The sequence below is a fragment of the Nesoenas mayeri genome (genome assembly GCF_963082525.1).
Source record: "Nesoenas mayeri genome assembly, chromosome: 1".
NCBI classification, from domain to species: domain Eukaryota; kingdom Metazoa; phylum Chordata; class Aves; order Columbiformes; family Columbidae; genus Nesoenas; species Nesoenas mayeri.
The window spans coordinates 40,867,416-40,895,380 of record NC_137541.1 but is presented as its reverse complement, the minus strand read 5'-3'; the positions used below and the strand labels follow the sequence as shown (position 1 = coordinate 40,895,380).

Here is a 27,965-nt window from a genome sequence, read left to right as displayed (position 1 = left end):
CACCTATGCTTCAGAGCAGCTGCTGGGTGGGATGAAGGAGGCTAAGAAAAAGAGGGCAGGTGGGAGGTGGTGGTAATGTTCGCCTTTATTAGGTAACAGATGCTCATGAGCCCTGGAACAGGGTTTTCAGACAGCAGATATTTTCCCTGGGGAACCTCCCCACCACCAGTTTCACCTTGTATCACAAAGCATCCCTACTCCGAACTCCATGTGGATAAATAGACTTTCTTCACATAATCCATAAAACAATTTTCTCCCACCCGCCAACAACAACAACAAAAAAGTTGCAGTATATACACACACATATAAAAAAGTTGTAGGGAGAGATGGGCAGCAAAGTTATGGACAGTGTAGAAAAAAGACAGGACAAAGAGCCCTTGCCCTGGAGGGGAGAGAAGTACCAGCAGTGGTGGGACCCTCTGTGGATCATGCCATGAGCTACCAGGGTTTCAGCCCAGCAGCCTCCCAGCCCCAGGACTCGGTCCACCGTTAAGTGACAAAGTGAAGCCTCAGTATCTCTGTTTTCCCAAAGCCTCACTTCCCCCTTTACTAAAACACAAAACTTCCCACACGCTACATGCAGATCAAGGGAAACACAAAATAACTCAGATGTTGACCACAGAAAAGAGTTTCTGTATTTTAGGAAAAACACACGACCAGGAAGTAAGTGCGAAAACCACTTAGGAAAAGTAGGAGGATGGCATCCATTCCCCACCCCCCCAAAAAAAAAAATGGGATCACTGATAAACTAGGAAGCTTGGGATGGAAAATCAAAACCCATCCAGACCCAAGAGCTGTTCTGCACACTTAGGATAGCTGCTCAAAGAAGTGGCTGCTACCACCAGAACCAGAGCATCCCATACACTGATCAAAGACACACAAGCGCAGTCTCTCCCCCTCAACAGATGAGGTCCCCTCCAACACACAGCAGCACAGGCTGCTGGCCATTGGGGTTGGGGGTCCACCAGCTATTCCCCAAATAAAGTGGGGCAGGGAGGGAAGTGTCTTCTGGTCCCCACGCTTTTGTTTGCAGCATTAGCCCAAGGACACTGGGAATGGGCTTTGCTGGGAGACAGGTTTCTCCCATACAAAGTGAGACAACAAGCCCCCATCTTTTTCCTTTCCTGTTGGGAGGAGCTCAAGCTCTCATGCTTCTCTGCAAAAGCCAGATACATGTAGAAGCTTCTTGCAAAACAGCCCAAATTCTGATTTTACAGGAGGAATGAGGCTGTGTGGGTCTGACTGGGACAGGATAGGGTCGGGCTGCTGCCCACATATAAGTACTTCTAGCTGCTGATACAGAGCACACGCCGGTCGTGCACAGGGAGAAACTGCTGCCCATCCACCAAAGGCTGGTTTCCATCTCTGCACGTGTGAGATGGCAATTGCTTTGCACTTCTTCGGAGGGATGCAACAGGAAAGGCAGAGAGAAAGGGGGCAAACCGTTCCTTCCCTGTCCCTGACCCACCTTCCCCTCTCAGAAAGTCACAGGTGATTCAACACCCACCAAGTCAAACTGCTCTGAAGAGCGACAGCAACAGAGCTGGGAGACTCACACCCTGAGCCAGTGCCTCCCAGTCCCTGCAGGAGCTGCTGGAGAAGGAGAAACACCTGAAGACAAGTTCTGGGACTGGGATTTGAGGAAAAAAAAAAACAAAACCAAAACTCTGTCTCTAAAAATTGTTTCTGCATCAACAAAAAGGCACCAGAGAAGCATTCGCCCTTCACGCAGCGTGCAGGGCGCTGCACGTCCACCCCTGCTGCCACCCGGCACCAGGTGACCAGGGACTCCCCGGCCTCCTGCGGGGCTCTGCGTGTTGTAGGCTGCCACAAACGCAGCCTCCTGCCAAAAACCCGAGGCAGCTCTGATCATGGGAAGGAGACAAATGAAGTGGAAAGGAAGTGAAATCTGCTGCATCGTTCCCTATGTTTTTGTAAAGCCACAAACACTCCTATAAAAAACCTGTATAAAAACGGTAGAGAAATTTGCCAGGCAGTACTGGCCCCAAGCGATACTCCCAGAGCACCTCTGTAAAAGTCAGGTGTAGGGGGCTTCAGTGAAAAAGCAGTTTCCTGACATGCACAGCTCACGGAAAGCTGGTGCCTTCCCCGCTCTCTCAGGAACAGCCCCAGGCCCCAGTAGCCCCCAGGACAAGCCTTGAGAAGATCCTCTGCCCTCCCCAGAGGCTGCCATCCGCAAAGGTGTTTGGGAAGGCAACAAGATGCCCCTGAGGACAGACACAGGATGTGTCACTTCTCTATGCCCTGGGCTTGCAGGCTTCACCCCCCAGCAGGGATGGGGGTTCCAGGTTGGGGCAGCGCTTCCCAACAGCAAAAACCACAACTAGACAAATTTCTGCTGCAGCGCCTGAGAACAAGTAAGGAGGATAATAAAGCTAAACCTGGGGCAAGTTTAAAAAAAAACAAACAAAAAAAATAGAAAACAAAACACAAGAAAATAAAACCAAAACCCTCCCTCTCCCACCCCATCATGATCCCACCAGCACAGCCCTAACCTAGCACTTTTTTTTTTTTTAAGCTCCAGAAGGGAAGTCCAGGCTGATGGTCCACCAGGCTGTCTTCACACAAGGTGGCCCCACGCCAGCGTTAGGAGGCGGCAATGGCTGTGCCCCCACTCAGCTTGACAATCATCTGCTGGCAGTCGTTGCAGGAGCGCTTGTCTCCCACCTTCTCCAGGGTGCGGGCGGCCTCAGCCAGCAGGACAGCTCGCTGGCCCGGGGAGGAGAGGAAGGAGAGGGGCAGGTGGCGGCAGGCCAGCAGGATGGCTGTGGCTCGCTCTCTCTGCCCTGGCAGGGTGTCCAGTTCACCTGTGCACAAAGTGGAGGGAGAAAGCTCATGACGAAGGTACCATATGTGGGTAATGAAACCCCACCACGCAAGCCCTCGACTAGCACAGGCATCTTTGGCTGGCAACCCCAGTGGTGTCAAGAGTGGGGGGCAGCCTGCGGACCCTCAGGCAGCTCTTTTATACCAGCAGAGAACAGTCTGGAGTCGGGCAGGGACTAGCAATGCTGTCTTCTAAAGAGACCATCCATTTCACTTCACTGCCTAGGGCTCATCCCAACACCAGCACACATATTTGCCCATTTCCTTAAACCTCCAAGCGAATTTACAACCAGCACAATGTCCCTTGGCTCCCTCCTTTAGGATTCCTGGCTTCTGCTTTTGCACTGACCACCCCAAACTCCAGCCTGCCAAGTTTCATGCATGTGTGGCTGCATGAAGCCCGATGTTTTCCAGTTTGTTCGCCAACACCTCCAGCCCAGGGCTGGCAGCTCACGTTAGCCATCTTGTAGAGAGCATGGCAGAAGCATCACCATGAGCCACAGGCTGACAGGAGCTGGCTACCCAGCACCTCAGACATGGGGAAGATGCCATAATGCTGCAGCTATGCGCCCCCAGAGCGCTCCCGCTCCCAGCCCCACAGGTCACTGCCCGGGCCCCATGGCTGACCTTGCTTGCTGCTCTGGGGTGTGCGTCGCCTCAAGCTGTGCTCCAGCAGCTGGTGGGTACGTGTTGGGCTGGCACCTGCCATCAGGCGCACAGTGGCCTCATGGAGGAAGACCTGGAAGGGACGGCAGGACAGGGGGTAAGAGGCAGGCTGGCACGGCGGTGATGCTGTGGCTGAACTTGCGTCATCCCTCAGCCATTACATTTCAAGAGCAGAGAACCAGCACCCTGATGGCAAGAGAGACCCATTTCCCATTCCTCCCTGATCTTCCCACCTGTCTCTGGGAAATTTGCAGGTCAGGGCAGCCATGAAGAGGGGAAAAAAAGCTTCACGCATAACTGTGAGTGGCCTGGAAAGGGACAGGAACAAGAGCAGGGAACATGGTGGAAAACTGGAGAGCAACTTGGCCAAGGAAGCCTCCTTCCACACTCCCTGGATGGACTGACCTAGTCTGAAGCCACAGTATTTGCTTGGCATGATGGCTTTATACGTAGAAACTAAGGTAGACATCTCCCCACATGTACCAGACTCCCTCATCACCCGTCAAGAACAAGTTTGGAGGCTGCCGGTGGCAGACTATCTTGCCCCAAGTGCCCAACCCATGCACACTCTAAGCCTCCATGGGCTGCAGCTTCCCTGTCACACCCCCCCCCGCCCCCCTCAAAGGGCTATAGCTCTGCTGGAGGTGGAGGGCACGGGAGGCAAGCTGTCACCTTGCGATAGGCAGGCCTGAAGCTGTGGGCCAGCTTACGCAGGCTGCCCAGGTCACGCTGGAAGCCCGTCAGCTCCGGAGCCGAGGCGTGGTAGGTCTCACCCAGGACCTGGCTGGCGTTCGCCTGCTTCTGCCACAGGCTGGTGCGGAGAGAGAGCAGCAAGTCACAGGCCAGCAGCTGGATCATCTGCAAGAGCCAGGGGGCCCGGGCACACATGCTAATTAACACAACCCATCAGGCGAGTCGCAGGACATTTGCTACACATATGCCAACACGGCATGTGGGAGGGCAGCTGTGGCACCTCCTGCCCACCCAGGGGCACTTCCCAGCCCTCCCAGCCCAGCTGCCCCACCATGATCAGCCCGGAGAAGAGAAGGCTCCGGGGAGACATTACTGCAGCTTTTCAGTACTTAAAAGGGGCCTATAAGAAAGATGGGGAAAGACTTCTAGCAGGACCTGTTCAGATAGGACAGAAGGGTAATGGACTTAAACTAAAAGAGAGGAGATTCAGGCTAGACGTGAGGAAGAAATTTTTTACAATGCGGATGGTGAAACACTGGCACAGGTTGCCCTGAGAGGTGCTAGATGCCCCATCCCTGGAGACATTCAAGGCCAGGCTGGATAGAGCTCTGAGCAACCTGATCTAGTTGAAGATGTCCCTGCTCATGGCAGAGGGGCTGGACTACATGACTTTTGAAGATCTTTTCCAACCCAAACTACTCTATGATTTTATGATTCACCAAACGGAGCAGGACTTTGCCTTTTGCCCAAGCAGTGTCTCTGGAGCCTAGCACTGAGAGGTCCAGCCTATGGGACAAGCCCTGGGCTGTGCCTGAGGAACAGCTGTCCCCTCCAGGACAGCCAGCATCCTCAAAAGGCTGACCCCAACCCCAGCCCAGATAAGAAATGCCAAGGGGATATTGCACCAGCAATGCCCTGGTCCCCTGCAAAGGCTTTCCTACGCAAACAGCGGCACCACCTAGGAACAAAGACAGCCTTGCTACTTGCAAAGAAAACAAAACAAGCAGCCTTGACACATCCCACAGCGGCTGCCCAAATCCCTTTTCCCCATGTGCTGCTGCCCTCTAGCATTGCTCGCTGTCCTGGTTGCTCTTAGGGGACTCTACCTGAGCTGCTGAAGCAGAGAGTGCCTCTGTACTGCACTGCAGGAACATTGCACAGTTACTGCCACAACATGCAATGCAACTACAATGCACTACAGCTGCCACCCAGGAGCGACAGAAGGGACCAGAATTGTTGTCCCATATGCCAAGCAGCAAAAGTTCGGCTTCAGGTAATCCTGGGAAGGAGAGAAACAAGCCCCACACAAACTCGGGAACAGCACAACACAGTCTCACTTTTGCGGTACAGGGTTTGAACACTTGAGTGCTGCCTTGAAACAGAGTAGACTTAATGAGGTCCTGCTTTACATGTGTCAGTAGCTTCAGCTGGAGGATGGAGATGGATGCTCTCCGTGGGCCAAATTCAAAGTGGTCAAAGCACCAGGGTGATCATGTACTGGCAGGAGAGGAGTGGAAGCTCAGCTGAGACCATCCTCAGGGAAATGATGTTGTACTTGCAATGCTGCTCCTCCATACAGCAGGGGCAGAAAGGTGTCAATGCCCTCTGGAAGGAAAGGGAGTTTTCTCTCTACTCCCATTGGACACAGGATGGATGGAGAATGCAGATGCAATGGAGAAGTAATACACCTGCAGCAAGCCCAGCCTGACAACCAATACAAACCACGCGATATCCCAGGGCTTATGGCTCTTACATTGCTGAGGACAGTGCTGGAGACACTGCTGTTCATGTTGAGGCTGTTCCATAGATGACCGCTGGCCCTTTCACAGTGACCCAGGGAGCTCTGCTGTCCATCTGCCTTCCCAGACAGCGAGGCCTGCATGGCTTTACACACGTAGAAGGTGGCTTTCACCAGGGCATTCCTGAAAGAGAAAGAACGCTGCTTTCAAGCAGTACTACAACACACTGCCACAGGGCAGCCCCAAGAGCTGAGCTCAGGCAGCAATCAGCATCAGCTTTCACCCTCCCGTCTTCAAGGGCAGAGATATCACCATTTATTGGAGAGAAAAAAAGATGGAGATTGTTCCTCACCTACACAGACTGCACAGAGAAATGGAAGGAAACTGGCTAAGAAGCTTTAATGTAAAATAACCATGATGGTGACAGCAGCCTTTCCATCAGTGTCTGAGTTCTGTCTGATTTTGGAAGGTGGTGGGCTGTGTAGTTAGAATAAAGCTGAAAGACATCCCTAAAAAAGCATCAAAAGGAGAGTGGGCAGCAGGTCAAGGGAGGCAACTCTGTCCCTCTGCTCTGTTTGGGTGAGACCCCACCTGCAGCCCTACGTCCAGCTCTGGAGCCCTCAGTGCAGGAAAGACGTGGACCTGCTGGAGAGGGGCCAGAGGAGGCCACAAAAATGATCAGAGGGATGGAACAGCTCTGCTGTGAAGACAGGCTGAGAGAGCTGGGGTTGTTCAGCCTGGAAAAGAGAAGGTTCTAGAAAGACCTTATTGTGGCCTTCCAGTACTTAAAAAGGGCCTGTAAGAAAGATGAGGACAGACTTTTTATCAAGGCCTGTTAGGATAGGACAGAGGGTAATGGTTTTAAACTAAAGGAGGAAAGATTCAGGCTGGACATGAGGAAGAAATTTTTTCCAATGAGGGTGGTGAAACACAGGCACAAGTTGCCCAGAGAGGTGGTAGATGCCCCATCCCTGGAGACATTCAAGGCCAGGATGGACGGAGCTCTGAGCAACCTGATCTAGTTGAAGATGTCCCTGCTCATTGCAGGGGGTTGGACTAGATGACCTTTGAAGGTCTCTTTCAACCCAAACTATTCTATGATTCTAAGCAATTCTGACACTTCCCATCCCTAATATCAGCCTGCAAGCTTTAACCTACACATTGACAGCTGAGCACAACATGTTATTGCATCCCAGAGCACAAGAGGTGTGTGATTACAGAGTACAGGACAGGGGTTTGGGGAAGAGCCACCCCCGTTTAGAAGAAGCGGGGTTTTGGAAGCCATAGGAGGCCTACGCACTCTGACATCTCCAGGGATTTCGGCATACGCTCCACTTCCGTGAAATGTGACCTCACAGCTGCATCGTCGCCTCTGAGCCACCCGATTGTCATGGCCACCGCTGCTGACCACCATCTACACACCACATCGGGGCCTGGGAAACAAAAATCAGAAGCTGTAGCCCAGGAGAGGACACCCACCTCCTTCCCACTGGGAGAAGCAGGCAGGTGTCTCGTGCCTTTGCCAGTGCCTTTTGCCAAGATGGACACTAATGAGCTCAAAATGATCCCATGGGAATGCAGTCATCCAAGTAAATGCTGAAACGTGCCACAGGAACGCAGAGGCACTTCCAAACAGCCTATATCTGACCACAAGCAAGTGGTTTGTATCCTGAGTTTCTATATTGTCAACAAGAAATTATTCCATCTGCTTGTCTAGAAACCTGTTTACTTTCTTCCCAAAAATGATCTCCACTTACCACCCCGTAGTAACAATACCACTCATGTACACCATATTACCTTGGCACTGACCACCATCAAGCCAGTAAACCAGGTTCCCGATAAAACTTCCTTCATTATTCAACATCCCCCGCCCAAAACTTCCCAAAGCCTACCTAGGGCCAAAGGACACAGGCTCTGCTACTCTGACCTGCTTTTAAATTCCATGACAATACTGCCCAAATACAGACTTCTCTTTACACCAAAAAAAAAATCCCTTGAAAAAGAAAAATTTAGTTTCCCTTCTATGTTTGCTCCGTAAGTTTCAGGTACAGCACGGTTAGTCTATGTTCAAAGCTCCAGCAGCATCCCAGTGAACTGCCAGGTGCTGGTCTGCACCAGCACCAAGCAAGATGAACACTCCAGCAGCCTGCTGCCAGCCAAGTCCAGATGAGCACACAGCTCACAGGGAGCCTACAGTCCTCATTGTCCCATTAAATATACACCAAAGGACCAAACCAAGCACCTCCCAATAGATGCCCAAAGCTTGGCTACAGCAGAGGCTGCAGGTCTCTGGAGACTGCAGAATAGACATGACAGCTGCTGTGAAAGTGAGGTCACCTTGTATTTGGTCCAATAGATAATTAAGTGGAAAAAAACCTTCCTGTACCTCAACTGCAATACTGCTATGCTTGCTTGTATGCTACACCCTTCCTTTTGCTGTGCATTGCCAGGAGCAAACTCCCAGGTGAGGGCACGAGGTTCAGCCTGGGATGTGCCCAGCAATACAAATACCAGCAGTTCCACCTGGGAAGCCAGCATTCCGACACACAGATGAATCTACGAGCCTTCCCAACTGCCCTCTTCGAGCCTGAGCTGCTGTACCACACTGTGGTGTGCTGCTGCTCAGCAACCAAGTCTCACTGCAATGGCTGCGCTTCTCCTTGCCTGGAATGTGAGAGGTGGAATACATAACAGTGGTAGTTCCTGCAGCCGGGAGAGCTTCAGTTCTGCTGGACTTACCCACAGACGACTTGAGCACAGAGTTGCTGGCAAAGGGTGGGGCTCCGCTTCCCATCGAGTCCAAGAAAGAGTTGAGCAGTTTCAGGTACTCCATAGCACCGGAGAACTCACTGAAACAAGAAGCAAGGCAGACCTTTGCTATGCTGTCAAATAGGACATACCAAAGCCTGAAGGCACTTTTCATCAGTCACAAGGCATTTTTAAATAATGTTGACCCATCAAACCAGCAGAAAGTTCAATCTCTATAAGTAACACAACACTCTTGGACTGAAGAAACACATAAGGAGACCAGTGCAGAACTAGAGTCAATGCTGGGAGTCCCACCTCAACCAGAGATGCTGGGCATGACATATGTTACAAGCTGATTACAGGCTCCTTTTTGATCACTGCCACCAAAAGAGGCCGAACTACATTTCTGCAAGTGACTATTTGCATATATGCAAATACATATTAATGTAAGTGACAACATGTTCATAGCATTGGTCAGAGAAAGCAGCACATGTGGCAATGATCTGATTTCTTGGGATGTGCTACAGATGAAGATCTTGAGCTCCCCCCACAGACGGACACAAAAAGGCTTGCTGTGTCACTAAAGGTGGCCCTTCCCTGAGACAGGACTCCCACAAGTGTGTAAGTGAGGTGGATTGTCAGTACAAGTCTTGCTACCTTCTCTCATCATCAACACCAGCACCTGATCACAAGCATTTGTATCATGCAAGCAATTAGATCAGACCACTGCTCATTTTCTGCAATGATGGAAAAGATAATTGGAAAAAAAAAAAGCTAGATGTGCAATATTTTCCCCACACAGGTAAGGAAACTGGGTTATCTTCCCATTTGAGGCTTTACCCACACCTCCTGGGGACAGGATCCTAAACAGAGCTTCCCATATATTTACATAGCATTTGTCTGGCACCAGCAAATCTGGATATGAGCTAGAAACAGTGCAGAATTGCTGGCTTCTCACTGAGTCCATGAAAGAGCTGGATGTGGTTCAGTACAAGGAGCCGCTCTGATTGCCACCCGTCAGCCCCTTTTCATTTGGTCACAGATCTTGCAGAGGCCAAGGACAATTTTGGCCAACATCATCTCTCCTGCTCTTGCCACGTGTCAGTTTGATTTTTCAGGGCTGGTAAGCGTGACGCTTTGTTGAGTTAGGAGAACGCCTTCACGCACAACATCATGAGCTGGTGGGCTCACTCTGACATGCCAGACCTTCATGCTCTTAGAGCCCTGGACATACTATTCCGGTCTACAGAAGCAGCAAGTACACACTAATTTTAGTGTTACTCAACATTAAGCTTCATCAGAGAAAACACCATCCATCCAGTTCAGGAAACAACCAGCACTACACCAGCAGACACCAAAAACCCTCCCCACACCTGGGTTCACCTTGCACTTCAGAGGGTTTTATATGAAGAGGTAGAGCTCACCCTTCTAATAAGCTGTGGTGGCCATCCTTACATTCTCATTTCAAGTCTTTAACAAGGACAAACCACTCAGTTTCCCCCAGAGCGCTCAGTCAACAGTGACAAGCTTGATGTCAGAGCCCACAGCTGTGGTGAGCAGTCCCCAGCGCAGCAACACAAACTCACCATGGCTCCTCCTCCTCTTGTCCTGCCACCTCCTTCCTCGCCTGAGGCTTCACGAGTGAATCCACTGCTCGTTCCAGCAGGTTCTCACAAAACGCCTGATGAACTTGTGCAATAGGATCCGCTAGAGAGGAAGAAAACCAACCAAACCATTTCACAAAAAAAACAAAACAAAACAACCAAAACCCACCACCACCACAACAAAAAACCAACCAACCAACCCACACACACCACGAAGAATCAAAATGTAAGAGCAAAAGAGGAAAAGAAGAATCAAAATGTAAGAGCAAGAGAGGAAAAGAAGAATCAAAATGTAGGAGCAAGAAGAAGAGCAGTAGAGGGAAACTCTTGAGAAATTAATGCAAAGTTTTCTAAAGACTCAGTTCTCGGGGCTTTTTTGGCTCTTTATATCCATTTATAAAGCTTCAGTCCTTGGTCAAACATCTCTCTGGCACTTCAAACACTCAGCAAAACAGCAATGACGCTGCTCTGCGGAGGATGAACCTTGGTCTCCCCCCAAAGTCACCCCCAGACATTCAGGGCCACATCCAGGTTGTGTTCCAGCATATAAAGACACAAGTGGGATGACAATACAGTATAAACAGGGAAGAGAGCCAGGTCCTGCAAGCTGAGGAGACACGTCTCAGCTCCTCTTGCTCGCCCATCAAGACTACAAGCTGGGTGGACATAGAAGAGACACTCCCTTTGGTCCCAGAGGTGGAGAGCCTGCCAGGCGCTCGGGACACAAGCAGCTCTCACCGGGGTTCCTCTGGGTGCAGTACAGGCTCTCCTTCGCAGCAGACCTCACCGTCCAGCTTCGCTCCACAAAAAACTTCTGCCCCAGGGGGTGGCACAGCCAACGCAATGAGTCAGGAATGGCACTGCGCTCCGAGCTGCACAGGCTTTGGGCCTGGCTTAGAAAGTAGCTCTGGGAAAGGAGAAGCTGAGGTTGAGAACAATACCCAGGGAACAGCACACACCACCGAGGACAAAGGCCATATCATAATTACAGCTTGTATCATAATTGCAGGCTGGATTGTAATTGCGGTGCTTGCAGATGACCTGAGCTACGGCAATGTCAGCCTGCAGACCTTCCTAGAGCTCTGCTTGGAGGTGGGATAGAGGAGGAGACAACAACTCACCGCTAAGAAGCCAAGCTTGCCTCCACAGCGGGTTTTCAAGCCAACCGCAGCCGTCAGGTGGATTTCTGCCATGGTGCTGGGTGGGATCTTTTCTTCTGCACACTCAGCCAGATTCACAGCGCACAAGGCCATGTGCAAGCCTGAGTAAGCTGAGCTGGAAGGAAGTTTACCTGCACCAGGAGGGAAAGGAAGCGTTAACTTTTAATGCTGTAGTACCAGTTACTAAATACTACTGTGATTTGCAGGGCTACTGTCCTAAAGAGACAACAAGAGCCTGATGACATGAGACGTTTACAAATACTAGTTTGTATTCAGGCAACAGAACAACCATAACCAAGTCTTCCCTCCACAGATAATAATGTTGCTATACACAGCTCTGCTTCTGCAAGAAACCCCTGTATAATTAAACCAGTTAGGATAAAATTCAGCAAACTTTGCCTTGCTACATTCATCACTATCTTAAAATTGAACTACATTGCAGTACACACCTGTACCTACATAGATAATATTAAGAACAAGTACTTATCCCTGGTGGCACAGAATCATAGAATAGTTTGGGTTGGAAGGGACCTTCAAAGGTCATCTAGTCCAACCCCCCTGCAATGAGCAGGGACATCTTCAACTGGATCAGGTTGCTCAGAGCTCTATCCAGCCTGGCCTTGAATGTCTCCAGGGATGGGGCATCTACCAGCTCTCTGGGCAACCTCGGACAGTGTTTCACCATCTGCATTGTAAAAAATTTCTTCCTCACGTCTAGCCTGAATCTCCCCCCCTTTAGTTTAAAAACATGACCCCTTGTCCTATTGCAACAGGCCCTGCTAAAAAAATCTGTCCCCATCTTTCTTATAGACCCCTTTTAAGTACTGAAAGGCTACAATAAGGTCTTCCCAGAGACTTCTCTTCTCCAGGCTGAACTGGAAGCATGGCTGCAATTTGCACAGAATAAGGCAGAAGGAAGTTTAGCTTGGAATTCTGATGCACTCAGAGCCTATTAACATTGCAAATGAGTTTGCCAAGGAAACGGCAAAAACAACTGTTCACAAGGAACATTCAAGTACTTCCTTAGCACATGTGCACACGCCCAGGTTTTCAAAGCCTATCAACACCAACTGGCAATCTGCGCTCTACACAGCTTCAGAAATTTAAGTTCTTCCGGCAATTAACCCCAGCCTTGGCTTCCACATCACATACCCAAGTGACAGGGATGGAACAAGCCCTTAACAGCAGCAAAAAGTGACTGGACTCAATCAGCTGCTGCTTGGGAGAGACTCTCAGCCACCTCTGTGGACTCAGAAACATGTAACTCGAGACATGGCTGTTGCTTCGGCCATTCTTACAGGGCTCTTTTATGGCATTTACTTGTCATGCTTTAGTAAGTGGCTCCCAAAATCTGTCAGGACATTATCCAACGGCAGCCCTTCCAGAGGAGAGAGGCCGTAGCGCTCTCCCTGTACCCCCCAGGACCAGCTCTGAGCCTCCTCATTTGGCAACGCCAGGAGGACAGCAGATCTGCCACCTCCATACCTACCTGTAATGTGGAGCTGGTGGAGCTTGTGATACGCCAGAGCTGCATCCCGGGCACTGGTCTTGGCCTCATCCTCGGAGCCGGCGGTGGCCTCCCTTGCCCGCCACTGATGAGAGGTCCTCTTCAGCAGCCACCGCACCAGCGCCAGCTTCTGCAGGCTGTAGCGGATCACGTTCCAGGACAGGCTGCAGGCCAGGTCCAGGCGGGAAGCCGGCAGCGCTCGGCCAAGAACCGACAGGCAAGTCTGCAGGTTCGACGCAGCTGCAGCAAAATCCCCCTGCAAATAACAGAACAAAAGGTTCAATGGCAAAAAGCACCATCACAGAGACACTTTGGGACCTCCTTGGCACCGGGAGCAAAACAAACTGATGTGCAAGCTAAGACAAGAACTTTAGCTGAGGGAAGTCAGCCTAGTGCTGGTAAACGTGAATATGATTTAAAGGATCTTCAAATCTGTCCCTACACATATCTTTCCACACATGGCTCTGATCCTGCACTGTCTGCAAGATGCATCAGCACTAGGTGAAAGGAGCTTTCTGCCTTCTCAAAAAACATGCAAGTCCTCATATCAAAACCCAAATGTTGCCTCAACAATGGAGATGACTTCCAAGAGGCTGGAGGACATCAGACAGACACAGCAAGGGCCAGATTATGGAGAAAAAACAAGACCTTGCTGCCAAAGATTGCTATGAGATGCAGCAGCAAGGGACAAGGACAGAAGTGAGGAGCCTCCGCCAATGATGACGTCCATGCCGCACTAATTTATGCTGAGGGAGGATGGCAATGAGCTCAAGGCAACCCAGCACCAGCTTCTCTGAAGTCAGGCTGGATAATCTACTCGAGGAACACCACACACTTGCAAGTGCTGAACCACCACCCTATGGGGCCACATTTGCCCACAGACCCTCCTAGAAGATGCGTTTGATGCAAAATGACAAGTCGACTTTACCCGTGCCAAATCCAGGTCCGCTTGCTTGCGGTGCCTCCAGAAGGCGACCGATGACCTTGAGTGCAGCCGCGTCACTGGCTCTCCATGCACAAGGAGCTTAACGAACACGCTCAGGACAATCACTCCGTTCACCAGCCACAGGATCAGTGTGGGCATCATCCAGCCGAACCAACCACCCGCATCTACAGGGGACATCCCAAAGGGAAAGCTAAGTGTTAATCTGGGCACTGAAAGCCCAGCAACAGGATGAGCACAGACGCAGAAGGATGTCTTGCTACGCTTGCCACATGTGGTATCAACTTTTGCAAAGATGGCATTTAATCAGGAAACACCAGTATCAACAGTTCTTCATCCAAACTCCAAGCCCCAACATTCCTAACTAAAAAAAAATAGTTATTTTTACAAGACTGATTTATGAAAGAAACTGAGTTGGCACTTAGTTTTCCTAGAATATATAAAGGGTGAGCGCCATGAGGATGGAGCCAGGCTCTTCTCGGTGGCAAACAATGATAGGACAAGGGGTAATGGGATCAAGCTGGAACACAAGAGGTTCCACTTAAATTTGAGAAGAAACTTCTTCTCAGTGAGGGTAACAGAGCACTGGAACAGGCTGCCCAGGCGGGTTGTGGAGTCTCCTTCGCTGGAGACGTTCAAACCCACCTGGACATGTTCCTGTGTGACCTCACCTAGGCGTTCCTGCTCCAGCAGGGGGATTGGACTGGATGATCTTTTGAGGTCCCTTCCAATCCCAAACATACTGTGATACTGTGATGTTCTGATTTTTCTATCAGATACACTCACGGCTAGTGAATACCTTCGGTGTCATTTTCCGGTCTTAATTGTTCACAAAGCAACACTGAGGAAGCATATTCATCAGTCAGGAAAATGACAGCATGCCTACGGAATCTCCTGCCCTCCGCTAAGCTGCCGAACTCTGAACTATGAATATTATTAAATAAGTGTATTGAACAAACCAGTTGCAAGACCCTATAGCAAGTGTTTCTGAAGTAATTATTCACCTATTAATTCGTTAATAAGTTACAAAAATCAGTCAGTTACGTTAAAAACAAATAAAAAGTGGACACGCCTCAAAGATCAACGAGGACAGGAGGACCCCTTAACTCTGAGCCACTTTTCAAGGGTCTGTCCTGAGAGCCCAGACCACTGGGCTACAAGTGGGTGCCCCTCATCTCACCACGCTGAGTAAAGGCTGGTTTGGCTCTAGAAGAACGCTGGATGTGAATGTAAAGGGGAACTGTGTCCAAGCGCTGTCAGCTGGCTCTCCTCCCACACCCAGCCCTGCAGTTTCCACCCCTCCACAACCATTCAACAAAGGTTGTACAACTCCCTGAACACACAAAGCCATCCTACTGAATCAGGTCCACCTCGTGACCTGCAGCTGTCACAGCTGGAGAGGGTCTTTAGGGAGGCCACATAAGCCTGGCCACATTCTGTGGTCCAAACTACTGTAGTTCATTACCTGACTCGATGGTCAGCACGTTCCTGCCAGAGCCGTGGTGCACCAGGCTGTCAGACTCCGAGGTTCCTCGGGCATCCAGGAGGGACGTCAGAGGATTGAAGGAAAGGCAAAGGAATGTGAGAGCACAGAGGAGTATTCGAGAGCGATCCACCATACCAAGGGCCACAGGAGAAGAATCAGGCTCATCTTTAACCTTCAAAGGAATAGGAGTGGAGAGAAGGAGGAAGAAAACTTTACCATTCCGTAGAACAAAAAAAGCATATGCCAAGGGAGGGGTAGGGAAGAAGGAGAAACAGAACATGTTTCAAAATTTGCTGTTAAGATCAAGATCAGCAAGAACACCAGTGAAGCTTTCCCTGGCTTAGCAAGATAAGGATAAAGTATATGAGTGCCTTCATCTTTCCTCTGCTTCCAGTCATCTCAGTTATTATTAACTGGATCCCTGGTTTAGGCTAGGATTAACCTTTGCTGCCCTAACTCTTTTGAGAATTTCCCAGGAGATGCTTCTGTGATATCCACAAAACAAAGCTGACAGCTGAAGACAGCTAACAGCTTTCTGTTACTGTGGTAATTTATGGTTTCATTAACCACAGCTGACGTCATGATCCATTTCCAAGTTCTCCTACTTTATTCACTGGACATATATATCCCTGGAAAGCCACGGGTTCTCTGGGTCATGAACACACGCTGTATGTTCACAGAGATTCTCCAGCGGCTGAAGACCAAGTACAACTCTTCTAGCAGCTCAGGTATGGCTCCGCTAATACAGCTCAGGAAGTAGTGTCGATCATTTAAGAACAGATAAAACTCATTCCTCATGCTTACAAAGAATCTCTGACCCCTACAGATCTGCTTGCCAGGTGTCCGCTGGTTCCACTCTTGAGAATTAGGAGAATTTAAATTCTGGCCCTTATGTACCCCTGAAGTAGATGCCTTGAATTTGACAAGTGAAGTCACAAATACCTTTGCATCATCAAGGAGAGGGCTTCCCGGCTCCGAATCAATGGAATAGGGAGAGAAGCCAGCTTGGGATCCCGAGTCAGAGGCTGGAGGAGACATCAGCAGCACATTCTGGTTGAAGTCATCTATCTTCAGATCCACGTCATTGTCAACCAGGCTGCTTAGGTCAATGCCCTTCAACAGCTCTGCAAAAGTCACAGTGTGTTACGTACACGTTTCTCAATCCTGCGTCCTGCCAGTGTTGCTCAGGTTGGCTCTGTCACCTGGAGGAACACCGGCCACTATTGACGCCATGTGCACATTATCCACCTCTGTCAGGGATAAGGAACTGCACAAGGCACTCTGTGTTCCTGCTGACCACCTTCCCCTGCCACACAGCCTCCACAACTTACTGTTTTTTTGGTTAGCCAGCTTCAGAACCATGTTCTCCTGCCTCAGCTTATGGTTGGCCTGCTGTAGGTATTTAATGTAATCAATGGCTTTTCTCAGGACTCCAGATTTGTGCATCTGCAAGGAATTAAAAGGTACAAAAAGCCGTTAATATGAAGAGCATTAAAGGGTCACTCCTGCTTGTGGGGGTACCACAACCCTTTGTATCATGTGGCAATAGAAAAAAAAGGGTGTAAAGGACCACTCATTAGCTGCAAAGAAACCAATAGCGGGGCACACTCTGAGCAAGGCATCCAACTTTGAAAGGCACACAAGGACTGGGGTTTCTCAGGGATCGTATGAAATTAGTGTAATGGAAACAGACTAACAACCAAATTACAACAGAGTTCATATCTAGGTTTCCGCCAGAAATAGTCCTTTGAAAGTACCATGGTTCTGAAATGAAGTGGCTTTCTTCTGGGACAGAACAAGCTGCCATCTGTTAACCATTCTTCACTGTTTAATTCTGAGATCAGTTGTTCTGTCCTTGCCTTACTCCCTTGGCCATCCCCATGAAAATACTTGCTTCTGGCCGCATAAGGGAAAGTGAATACGACAATGCTGAATACATGGTACAAAAAAGTTCCTAATACTTGAGCAAGCAGGAGTTTTCACAACTCAGTATCTAAAGGAAACAAACTGGAAAGCTCTGTAAACCCTCATCCCTACTGCAGTCACATGGGAAAGGAAATTTAAATTAAGCAAGCTCTGGTTTGGCAGAGTTATCAAAACATCCACTTGGATATTCTACCTAGAAAGCCTACTTAAGTTAGACCTGACATAAGAACAAATGTGTAAAGTATAGCTTATTTTCAAGAAATAGTACCACTAGCACAGCAAAATAAACATTTTACAGATGACCCTTCCTGAATACAATTATCAAGTTTTCCATTGCACAAGTGTTTCTCACCAGTCTTATCTCAATACACGTGCACTAACAGTCACTTGTACCCAACTGCTTCATTTGGTAGAGTAACAAGCACCTGAAGACAAAGAATTTGTGACACTAGATTTGTTCTTATTCCATATCTTTACCTTGGCATCTGTCCCCATGACAAGGTCCTTCAGCTCAATGATCTTGTCGTTTATGGATGACCGGTAGCGCTTTTCAATGATGTTGTGAGTTGTTCTCCTCTCTCCTTCTTTAGGTGGTTCTGGTTGCTTGACACCCCCAGGAACTTGTTTGATAGGCACCTTTTCTTGTCCCACCATCACCGGCATTGTGGTCAAAATGGTCCCATTGCTCCCAACGAGGGTCTACAAAGACCACGCGTAACAAGCGTCACGAGCAATCAGCCAACTTAGATAAGGATTATGATGGTAAAAGAAACAGGAGTACATAAAAGAAGAATCAGGAAAAGCTTGTACAGGTCAGAAAAGAAGAGATATGCCAATTTCCTCCCATCTTCCCTAGCTGGCACAAGCACTGGCACAGCAGCATGGGAAAAAAAATCTGCCATTCTGCCTCCCAGACTGGCCACCACAAAGTAAAAACATCTCTTGTTCTCCAAGAGCATGAAGCACTCTTCCATCAATACCATGCCCTGGTCATCCACTAAACAGAGAAAGGGACCAAGGCTCCTACTTGCTCCTACCATCCTTACACCTCAAGTGTCTAAATCCACCTTTCCCGTGGATGAATAAAGTCAGCAAATCAGCAACAGGCAATGCTACTTCCAAACTGGTAGCAGCAATGTTAGAAAGGACCCGACTATGGAAAAACAAACCTTGGCTTGAGCAATGCAGTTGATTTGAACTCGATCAAACAGAAAAAAAAACCAGATCCGTAAGCTATACAAATGCTTTAAGATGAAGAACTAAGGCAATGAGTGATATACACTGGCATGAAAAGCTCAGACTTGGACGTCTAGATGCAGGACAAACTATTTACATCAAAATAAAGCAGTATGTGCTCTGCAATAAAAGATGATGAATCCTATCAGAACAGCTGCACAGAGGGGCTTCTAGGACAGTTGGAGTAAAGAAAGTTTAGACCGCTTAACCCAGCAAAACAAGATTGAGCAGGGTACATGTGTTCTCTGAAGTACACCAAGGGTCAGGGAAGTGGTTATGGAAGGGAAGACTAACATAAATGAAAGTAAACTAGCCATGAGCAACTTCAGAAACAATTTTGATTCTGAATCAGTCTTCTAATTGGGATATTAGAAATTAATTGAGTTTCCTTTCAAGCTGAAACTTGACATATAAGTGAATTTAAGTCCTACATCTTTCCTTGGTGGATTTCAACCAAATTTATGTGTGTTCAAAATGCTTTACAGATTGTGTCTCAAACAGACATGATCACATAAGCCTCACCTCTGTGTGAAAATGTCACCTTAAAGCAAGCAGGTTAAGTGAAAATTTTAGCCTGGCTACTGACAAGTATATAAGAAGTCTACCATACTATGCAAAAGAAGTCAAAAGTTAAGTCCAGACTTGCAAGTTTATCTCCCCCAGTAAATACTTGAAGAGATATCTGTTCAGAATGCACAAGATCATAATAAATGTGTCTTTGGGGGCACAAGTTTCTCGGAGTTGATAAGAAATGGAGACCATGAAGCACAGCTGCCATCTCGAATTATTATGCTGAATCCTCACTGCAAATGCCATCTGAAAAGTAGCTTAATTAGTTTTCACATTCAACATACTGCTATTAGACATTACTGAGCGGGGGGAAGTTCTACAGGTATTCCAAGTTAGCTTTCACTTTCAAGTATCTTCCAGGGGTTAAAAACTGGATGGAATTTTTAGGTCATATTCCTCTCCTTGTAACACCAGAAAAAGGTAAACAGAAACATGCCCTTGGTCTTTGCTTACTGGCCATGGGAGGCTGCCAAAAAAGTACAGTCTGTGTGTTTAGCCTTGGCAGAACCAGAGTATTACTCACTCTGGACATGCCTAGAGCAGTCCCCAAAACCCCTCCTGTTTGCACTGCTGCAGAATACTGAAGCCCAAATCTCTTCCTTGCATTAAGAGGAAAGGATGTCAGTGAGGAGAGGGAAGGCGGAAGAAGGTCCATCCGGTACCTGCAGAGCCGTGGTCTGGATGGGCGCAGTGAGCGCTGTCAGTGCTGGGTTCTGAACCGCTGCCACAACGGGATTCCCGTCCGCTTTCAGGGTTGTCAGGACAAGGGAGTCCGTCTTTATGATCTGAGGTTGGACCAGAACCTGGGTTGAAAGAGTCAGAGGTGAAGGGGAGAGCAAGCACATATTTCTCTGCTGATCTCAGTAGCCAGAGGTAAGCAAAGGCAAAAGCTGCAACTTCACATCTCAGCAGACAGCAAAAGAGCAGGGCGGTGAGTATTTCTTTCCCCTTGTGCCCAGCATCACCAGGATGGTTTTTGTTGGTCCCTGAAGCAAACTCTGACCGTGAGACAATGTGAACAGCACTGGAGGGAGAGAGGCAGAGGAACTACCAGGACATTGGTTTTCAAATCAAGCACCAGAAGTAAACGAGTATGTATGAACACAAAAGAGCTGATGGAAAAGCTCCCTTCCCCTCTCCAATTACACCTATAATTAGCTGCCTACATTAACTGTTTGAGTACTCAGAGTCTAACATGGCTAGGACAGCCTGCTTGGGCAGATACCTGTAGAAGCTTTCCCCACCCTAGTTACACTGAAACAATCTGTACCATGAATATCAAGCAGAGCAAAACCAAGTGTAGTTATATTGCCATAATAAATACCTCGTGGACTCTCAAATACAGAGAACACCACAGATAGCAAAGTACAACTGAAACTATCATATTGAGAGTCTCCTAGCCATAAATGATTATACCTAATGCAAAGAAACACAAGACTTTTCTAGTCTTGGGCACATTTTAAAAAAAAATCACATGATGCTGTAGCAGCAGCAGAACTGAAAAAAACGATCCAGTATCAGTTGGCCCTTACAAGACATGATAGAGGTGGTGGACTTGCAAAGAAGTAGGTAAAAGTCAAAGAAAGCTTGTTCAAGTAAGGTTTCCAAACGAGTTTGGCAGCACCAGGTTACAAAAATATTTTAGACTAAGTTTAGTTATGCAGATGTTTTAGCAAAAACTGTTTCCAAATGTCACCCACCAAGTCACATCACGGCTCACAACAGGGACTCTCGCGTGTGACTTGCATGAAGTAAAATGCTTCTGGAACACAGGCTGGCTAGAAATACCTCTTGCACATACAAATGTTGGAACAAAAGTAGGACCGCCAGTGCTACAAGCTTTGCCACCTTTCCTCTGGCAAGTCAGGAGACCAGACCCACATAAGCAATTTCTTCTGCTGCTGGATCCTTGTATCACTCCCCATTTCTACTTACTGGAACCTGCTGGACCTGTGGTGCAGCAACTGTCTGGACTGTGGCCGGTGTTAAGGTTTGGATAGTGCCGTTGGCCGCCTGCGTGAGCACTCGCTGGGCCGGCACCGTCTGCACCTGCTGCTGGATGGTAACCGGCTGCACCTGGGAGGACGTCACCAGGCTCTGGACTTGAGGCTGGAGAACTGAAAAGCAGAAGAGATGTCAGGAATAAGTCCAGCAAAACAGGTCTCCATTCTGGAGCCTGCAAATGCTCCTAACTTCTTCCCAGAGCTTCTCGGTAGGCAGCGTTCATCTAACACATCCCACACGTTGGGAAGCTTCTAGCTCCTTTGGTGCCTCCTGCAAGAGGACACTGCAGCTAGAATAGCAGCTTTCCAGGAGGCACAGAGAATCAGCTAAGAGAAAATAAAGTCAAACACCTCTGGTCTGATAGCACAGGCCTCATTACTTTAGCGACATTTAACATGGTACATCATAGACTCACTTTGGTTGGCCGAGACCTTTAAGATCAGCAAGTCCAACCATAATCTAAATCCAGCACTAAACCATGTCCCTAAAAACCTCATCTACATGTCTTTTAAACACCTCCAGGGATGGCAGCTCAGCCATTTATCTGGGCAGCCTGTTCTAATGCCTGACAAGCCTTTCGAGGAAGATATTTTTCCTAATATCCAACCGAAACCTCCCCTGGCACAACTTGAGACCACTTCCTCTCATCCTATCACTTTCTATTCGGGAGAAGAGACTAATACCCTCCATGCTACGACCTCCTTTCAGGTAGTTGTAGACACAATAAGGTCTCCCCTCAGGCTCCTTTTTCTTCAGGCTAAACAGCCCCAGTTCCCTCATCCACTCCTCATCAGACCTGTTCTCATCCAACCAGCACTTGCCCACTTCTGCTGATCTGGGTGGACCCCAGGATCATACTTATCATGTAAAGAATCGATACTGACTGAAGAGGATCAAGACAGCTGGCACTCACAAAGGAAGATGTGGTCATTGTTAAATATGCCTACAACTGTCTCTGCTCAATGCAAGTACTGCACTTCAGAGTTTGGTAGTTAAAATGTGCCTTCATTCTGGACCACCACATCAGACAGGGTTGCCAACAATCACTTCTCAGACATACTTTTATCAAGCCTCGAGCCACAGGAGGGTGGCTTAAGAGAGGAGAGCAGCAAGAAGACAACTTTTGCAAGAGGTCACACAAAAAGACTTCAGATCTCATTTCTGATGGTTTCTCATGCTCCCCCAACTCCAAAGCCCCATCAGCAGGCAAGGGACACCCCACAGGCAGCACCGCAACAAAAGGACCATCAGCCTTGTTGTGGCCGAGGATGCTTTTGGAGTTGGAACATCGACACCATTCACTGCAAGTTCACCATGCATATCCCTAGCCTGAACACCCCAAAATCACGAATGCACCATGCACACCCATAGCCTGAGCACCCCGACTGCTACCTTGGAAACTCGTGGCCGCGTTCTGGTAGATCACCGGCTGCTGGATGATCCTGGTCTGCGGAGCAGAGCTGAAGGTGGTGGGTGCGATCATCACGGCCTGCTGCTGGAGCTGCGGCTGCAGCGGGGGCCGGGGCTGGAGGAGGGGAGCCGAGCGCGGCGGGGCCGGGGGGGTGGCCTGGGCGGCTTTGACGGGCAGGCTCTGGAGCTGGGGGGAGGCGGGGGGCAGCGGGAAGGGCTGGACCTGCACCTGGCTGTACCGCTGCCCCTGCGGCTCCAGGGTCCCGCCGCTGCTGCCGCCACCGCTGCTGCCGCCCTGGAAGGTGCCACACAAGTGATCTGAAAACAGATCTGGGAAGTCGCCTGCTTGGTTACTGACGAACTGCAGCATCTCTGTGAAACAGAAGAAAACGTGTTCAATGCTACTTTATTGCCCAAACACTGAGAGTGCTCGTGCACAGAAGGGAGCTCTGGGTCCTTCAAAACCTCCAGAGAACATATCACACCAACCTAACATTTCCAGAGAGAAAGCAAGAGGTGGCCAGCAGCAGGACACTGCTGCTGCTGCTCAGGGGGAAAGGCAGGACTCTCCTGCAGCACCTTCCCAGACCACAGGACCAAAGCACAGACTAGAACTTAAAGCTATCTTCAGTATATCTAAAATATTAGAGTCTTGTTACATCACTGCTCCAGTCTAATCCATGCAGAAGGAAGAAATGAAGCACCTCCGCAATTCCAGCCCTAACTGTTCTCCCACCCAACTTTTAGGGTGCTTTCAAGCCCCTAACCCTCCCTGCCCCACTGAGTATCTGGAAAATGAAGAACTGGGACAAGAATTCATCTTAACTTTTACTTTCAAGCATATCAGAAATTTCGGGGAAAAATACCACTAAAGTAAACAACACTTTATGGAACTGTAACAGGAGAAATACATGCACATGTTTAAACTACCATTTTTTTATGCCTATTAATCCCTTGCCTGCAATCACTGTAGAGCAGTTTCTCCCCATCCCACCTTCTCCAGGATTTTATCAGCCCACATCAAGAGGCTCCTACCACAACGCCTTAGCTCTCTCCCACAGAGGAAAATATCTCACAACCAAGAGATCATTGTTCATAAGCAAAGCTTCCTCTTGCCTCCATCTAATCCAATTTAATCCAATTACGCACCTTAAGCTACCTGAGTGCTTCCCCTGATGTGTGCGTGGGCGGTGGTGTGAGGAGTCAGACATCCTTTCCCCACCCCACGACCTGTCCATGCTGCACAGGCTCTTTCTCCGCTTTCTGAAAGTCCTATTCATTTTTATTTTTCTGCCAGTAGAAAAAAAAAGGGAGGGGACTCACAAGTATAATGAAGGGTTTATAACTAAATAATTAATTTGGGTTTAGAAAGTAGAAAATAGATTTCTGATTCATAGGAAAAAATATGGCAAAGGGCTCCTCACACCATGAGCTTTCTCATCCATAAACCCGAAGGATGTTGCTGCTGTGGTTTATGAAGGGGGTTTGAAGAAGTAAACTTTTCATAAAATGTTTCCATGGAAGCTGTCCCAGCAATAAGAGGCCCATTAATCTGCTTCTCCAAAATGCCACCCACTCATTATCCAATTAATTTGTCTGTCACTCCCAAGACAGCAAAGGGATCGTCCTTCAGCCTTCTTGCTCCCTCGACAAATGTTTCACCATACTTCTGTATTTGTACGATATTACTCTTCTTCCCTTCTGACAGCAATCTCTCCACACCCTTGCACACATTTAAGCATTGACTATGACCATAGCTCTTAAGAACTTGAGCCTGTTGCATGGAGAAGACGTGTCCTCCTGACCTATTTATAACCCAACACTAAGTGGGGACACGCGGTTCCCCAAAACAGAGTGAGAGCTGCCCTCAGGGACCAGCTGGACCAAACCTTTGTCTCTGCTTTTAACTAGATGAACAGACCATTTTTTTTCCCTAATGCAATGCCTCAGTAAACTTTCACAAAACATTATCAGAGCAAGGAGGGCTGTTTAAAGATTAACACTTCTGCATAACATGTAGATGGATATCAAGCAGCTTTTCACTCTCCAACTGACTACAGCTAAAACCATCCCAAATAACCCCCAACACGATAAACTTGATAATCCCAACTATGTACTTCTCAAGATCTTCATCTGATGGCACCACTATTTCACTATTAGACAGCACTACTGCAAGTAGAGAATAAACATAAATTGGATGAGATTTGCTCTGGAAGAGCTAAATTTCAAGCATAGTATTTTAAGGAACATTGTGTTCAACACAGCAGGTTTAATATCTTATTATAAAAACTACTCCTGCTCTCAAAAGTTAAATCACATCTTTATCACAGACTAAATGCAAAAAGTCTAATGATTAATTTTTTAAAAGTAGACTGACAGGGGATCAAACCCACTTCTTTCAAAGTGTTCAAGAGCCTTCCTAGCAACAAAACAAGGAAGATGAAAAGCAAGAGAAATAGCAACACCCAAAATCCAAATCCCTCCCTTTTAAAACACCTTTGACTACACAGAGAACAGAGCAAGCGTCTGCACTCGCTGTTAGGGACCTCGGGAGCTTTTGGGGGACAGCTCTCAGTGACAAACCCATCGCTGCCAGATCACCCGCATCTTTCATGGCAAGGAGGTCTCGGTCCCAAATGCGGAGTGAGATGATACTGCAGAAAACTAGCCCAGCCCAAGGGTAAAAAATGTCAACAAGGTGTTATGAAACCACGACTGAGCCCACTGAGGACACCTGCTGCTTGTATCAGCCCAGCGGGCAGACACCTGGCAGCAAGGCAAGGGCTTCGGCCACCTCTCCTAGGTGGCAGCTCAGAGCCGGGCTGCTCCCTCACCCTCCTGGAGACGAGGAAGGGTGGAGAACCCAACCCTGACAGTAACAACGCTGAGCCCAGACGCGTGTCATACCTGTGACCAAACGGAACCCTGCCCTCCGGCGTCACCCTCGTACCCGTGCTGGTTGAGGAGCTCACACTGGGACAGGAGGCAGAGCCAGACGCCTTGCGCTCAGCACCGTGACCCCCAATTCACCTCACAACCTCATCCCGGAGCACAACCCTGGTGAGCACCGACACCCCAGAGCAGCCGGCACATCCCTCAGACCGGTGTTGCTCCTCCTCGAACACAAAAATCAAAACCCACACGGCAAGAGGTGAGGGTCCCTCAGCCTGAATGGGAGAGGAACACCAAGACCCACCGACACAGAGACTTAAAATCCAAATCGAAACCTTCGCAGAATTTCAAACCCTGAGAAGAATCCATGTCGGAGCACAAAAAAAGCAGGACTGTCACACACCTCCCCCCCAGGAAAATCCACCCCAGGAGCCGGGGAGGAAGGTGAAACTCTTTTTCCCCGAGTTACTCATCGCTCTGAATCACCCCTCCCTGGGCACACAGCGGGTCAGAGCCAGCTCCGGGTTCATCAAAATTCACCTCCGTTCCCATATAGATCCTGAGAAGTCACTACATGGTGCTTAAACAAGAGCAAACAGCACCTTCGGTTTGCACCAGCAACTTTTCAAGTGATAACTAAGCCACTACATTCTTATAAACCATATTCTTCTTCTACATATAATGAAGAAATTAAAAAAAAGGACATACATTTTGCCCCTAGCTACACTGTAAATCAATTGCAATTAGAAATTTAAAAGCACTAGTTTAATTTTTCTCTCTCAGCTGCTAAACAGGGATGCTTTAGGCATCACCACTCCAGCCCGAGCCAGGTCCCTGTCTCCAGCCTACAGCGCAGCTCATCGAGAAATCATATTTTTTGTGGGTTTTCAGGAGCTGTTTGGGAAACATGGCACAAGGTGTCACAAGCCGGCGCTTCGTTTTGCTGCACTTTGGTGGAAAACCTGGATTCGCTTGGGGTCCGAGCTTTGGCGTTGATGGGGTGAAGTTTTAGTATTGCACGGCGGGGCAGGGGTGAAAGGGAAATTTAAGCAGTTAAACCTGTTTGGGAGGGGGACGGCAACGGCCCTGTCCCACAGGCACCAGTGGTGGCACAGCTCCAGTGATCATGTAGCACCGACTCTAAGCAACCCACGAGGAAACATGAGGGGAAAGCCTGGGCAGCACCATTTACCCCCTGGCTCTAAGGCAGGAGACAAGGTAACCACTTTCTCCCACCCTGCCCCGTGTCGGCAACGACCATGCGTGGGAGAAAGGGGCAGCAGCTGCGGGGGCTCTGACCCCAACACAGCTTCTTGCGGTTACCGCCTCGCCGCCCCCCGGCGTGGGTCAGCCCCGTAAAAGTCGCTCAGAAGCGCAGCCCAGGCGGGGCTGCCCATGCCACGCGTGTCTCCCCGTGTGGCTGCTCGCCAGGCGAGCGCTGCCCAGCGGGACGCGCCCCGCACCCTCCGCACTCACCCAGCCGGAACAGGGGGATTCCCCGCTCACCCCCCGTACCGCGTGGGAAGCCCACCCCACGCAGCGGGACCAAGCCGGTGCGGCCCCCACTCCTAGGGGGACACCCCACGCAGCGAGACCCAAGAACCATCCCACGCACGCACCTCACACCCTCCGGGCGGCACCAGCAGCCCCAGACTCGCGTGGGGAGGCCATGAGAGCTCCCTCGACCCCGCGTGGGGAGCCCACGCGCGCCGCCTCCCCACCCCCTTTCCTCTCCCCTCCCCTCCCTTCCCCCGGCGCCCACCGTCGATGTCGCCCAGCGTGAGCTCGTCTCCCAGCTCGGTCAGCGTCTCCATGTTCTCCGCGCCCAGCTCGCCGCCCTCCATCCCGCAGGTCCCCGCCGCGGCCGGGCGCCCGGCGCATGAACCGCCGCCGCCGCCCCGGGCGCTCAGGCGGAGGCAGCCGGCGAGCGCCGCCGACCCCGCGCCATCTTGGGCCGCCCTCGGCCGGCCGGCGGCCCCGCCCCCCGCCTGCCCGCGGGCCGCGGCGGCGGCGCGCGCCCCCCGCGGTTTGTTGTCAATGAGACCAGGTCGCCCCCGGCCAATCGGCGTTCGCGGCGGCGCGTGGTGTGATGGCGCGTCAGCGATCAGCAGCTCTCATTAGCATAGGCCGCCCCGCCCCGAGCTGCCCCGCCCCCTAATAAAATATTCATGAGGGGCGGGGCGCGCGAGGAGCGCCGCGCAGCGCTGGGCGCGGCGGACACGCGTGGGAGCGGGCGGAGCGCTGCCGGCTCGCCCTCTGCCCACAGTACACCCGGGAGCGGGCAGAGCTGGTGCCCCCGCGCCCCCAGCCCGGCTGAAGGGCCAGGTGGAGGTTCTCCCTTCCACAGCATCTCCCCACGGACCGTCACGTCCTGAGGGGCAAGACTCAACACCCGCTCCCAACAGGAACTGGAGCAACAGCCAAGCTTTTTTTACTTAAAAAAAAAAAATAAAGTCAATTTTATTCAAGGAAAACGAAACACACACCCAGCACCGGCCCCCCCCACACCGGCAGACCTGGCTCCACGGTTAAAA

The 27,965-nt window shown here is 49.7% G+C and overlaps 1 protein-coding gene across 1 annotated transcript; it reads right to left on the bottom strand.

Annotated features, from left to right (window-relative positions):
• Positions 1–113: 113 nt before the first annotated feature.
• Positions 114–27,304, bottom strand: SREBF2 (sterol regulatory element binding transcription factor 2). The gene is made up of 19 exons (XM_080344024.1): positions 27,194–27,304; positions 22,522–22,911; positions 21,061–21,242; positions 19,788–19,928; positions 17,797–18,018; positions 16,725–16,839; positions 16,336–16,517; positions 15,373–15,565; positions 13,893–14,074; positions 12,947–13,220; positions 11,419–11,588; positions 11,036–11,204; positions 10,280–10,400; positions 8,685–8,794; positions 7,246–7,378; positions 5,960–6,128; positions 4,186–4,371; positions 3,475–3,586; positions 114–2,828 (listed from the first exon to the last, which is right to left on the bottom strand). Exons 1-19 carry the CDS (start codon positions 27,273–27,275, stop codon positions 2,608–2,610), a joined length of 3,354 nt encoding a protein of 1,117 aa, XP_080200150.1. The 5' UTR covers positions 27,276–27,304; the 3' UTR covers positions 114–2,607.
• Between the last annotated feature and the right edge of the window lie 661 nt (positions 27,305–27,965).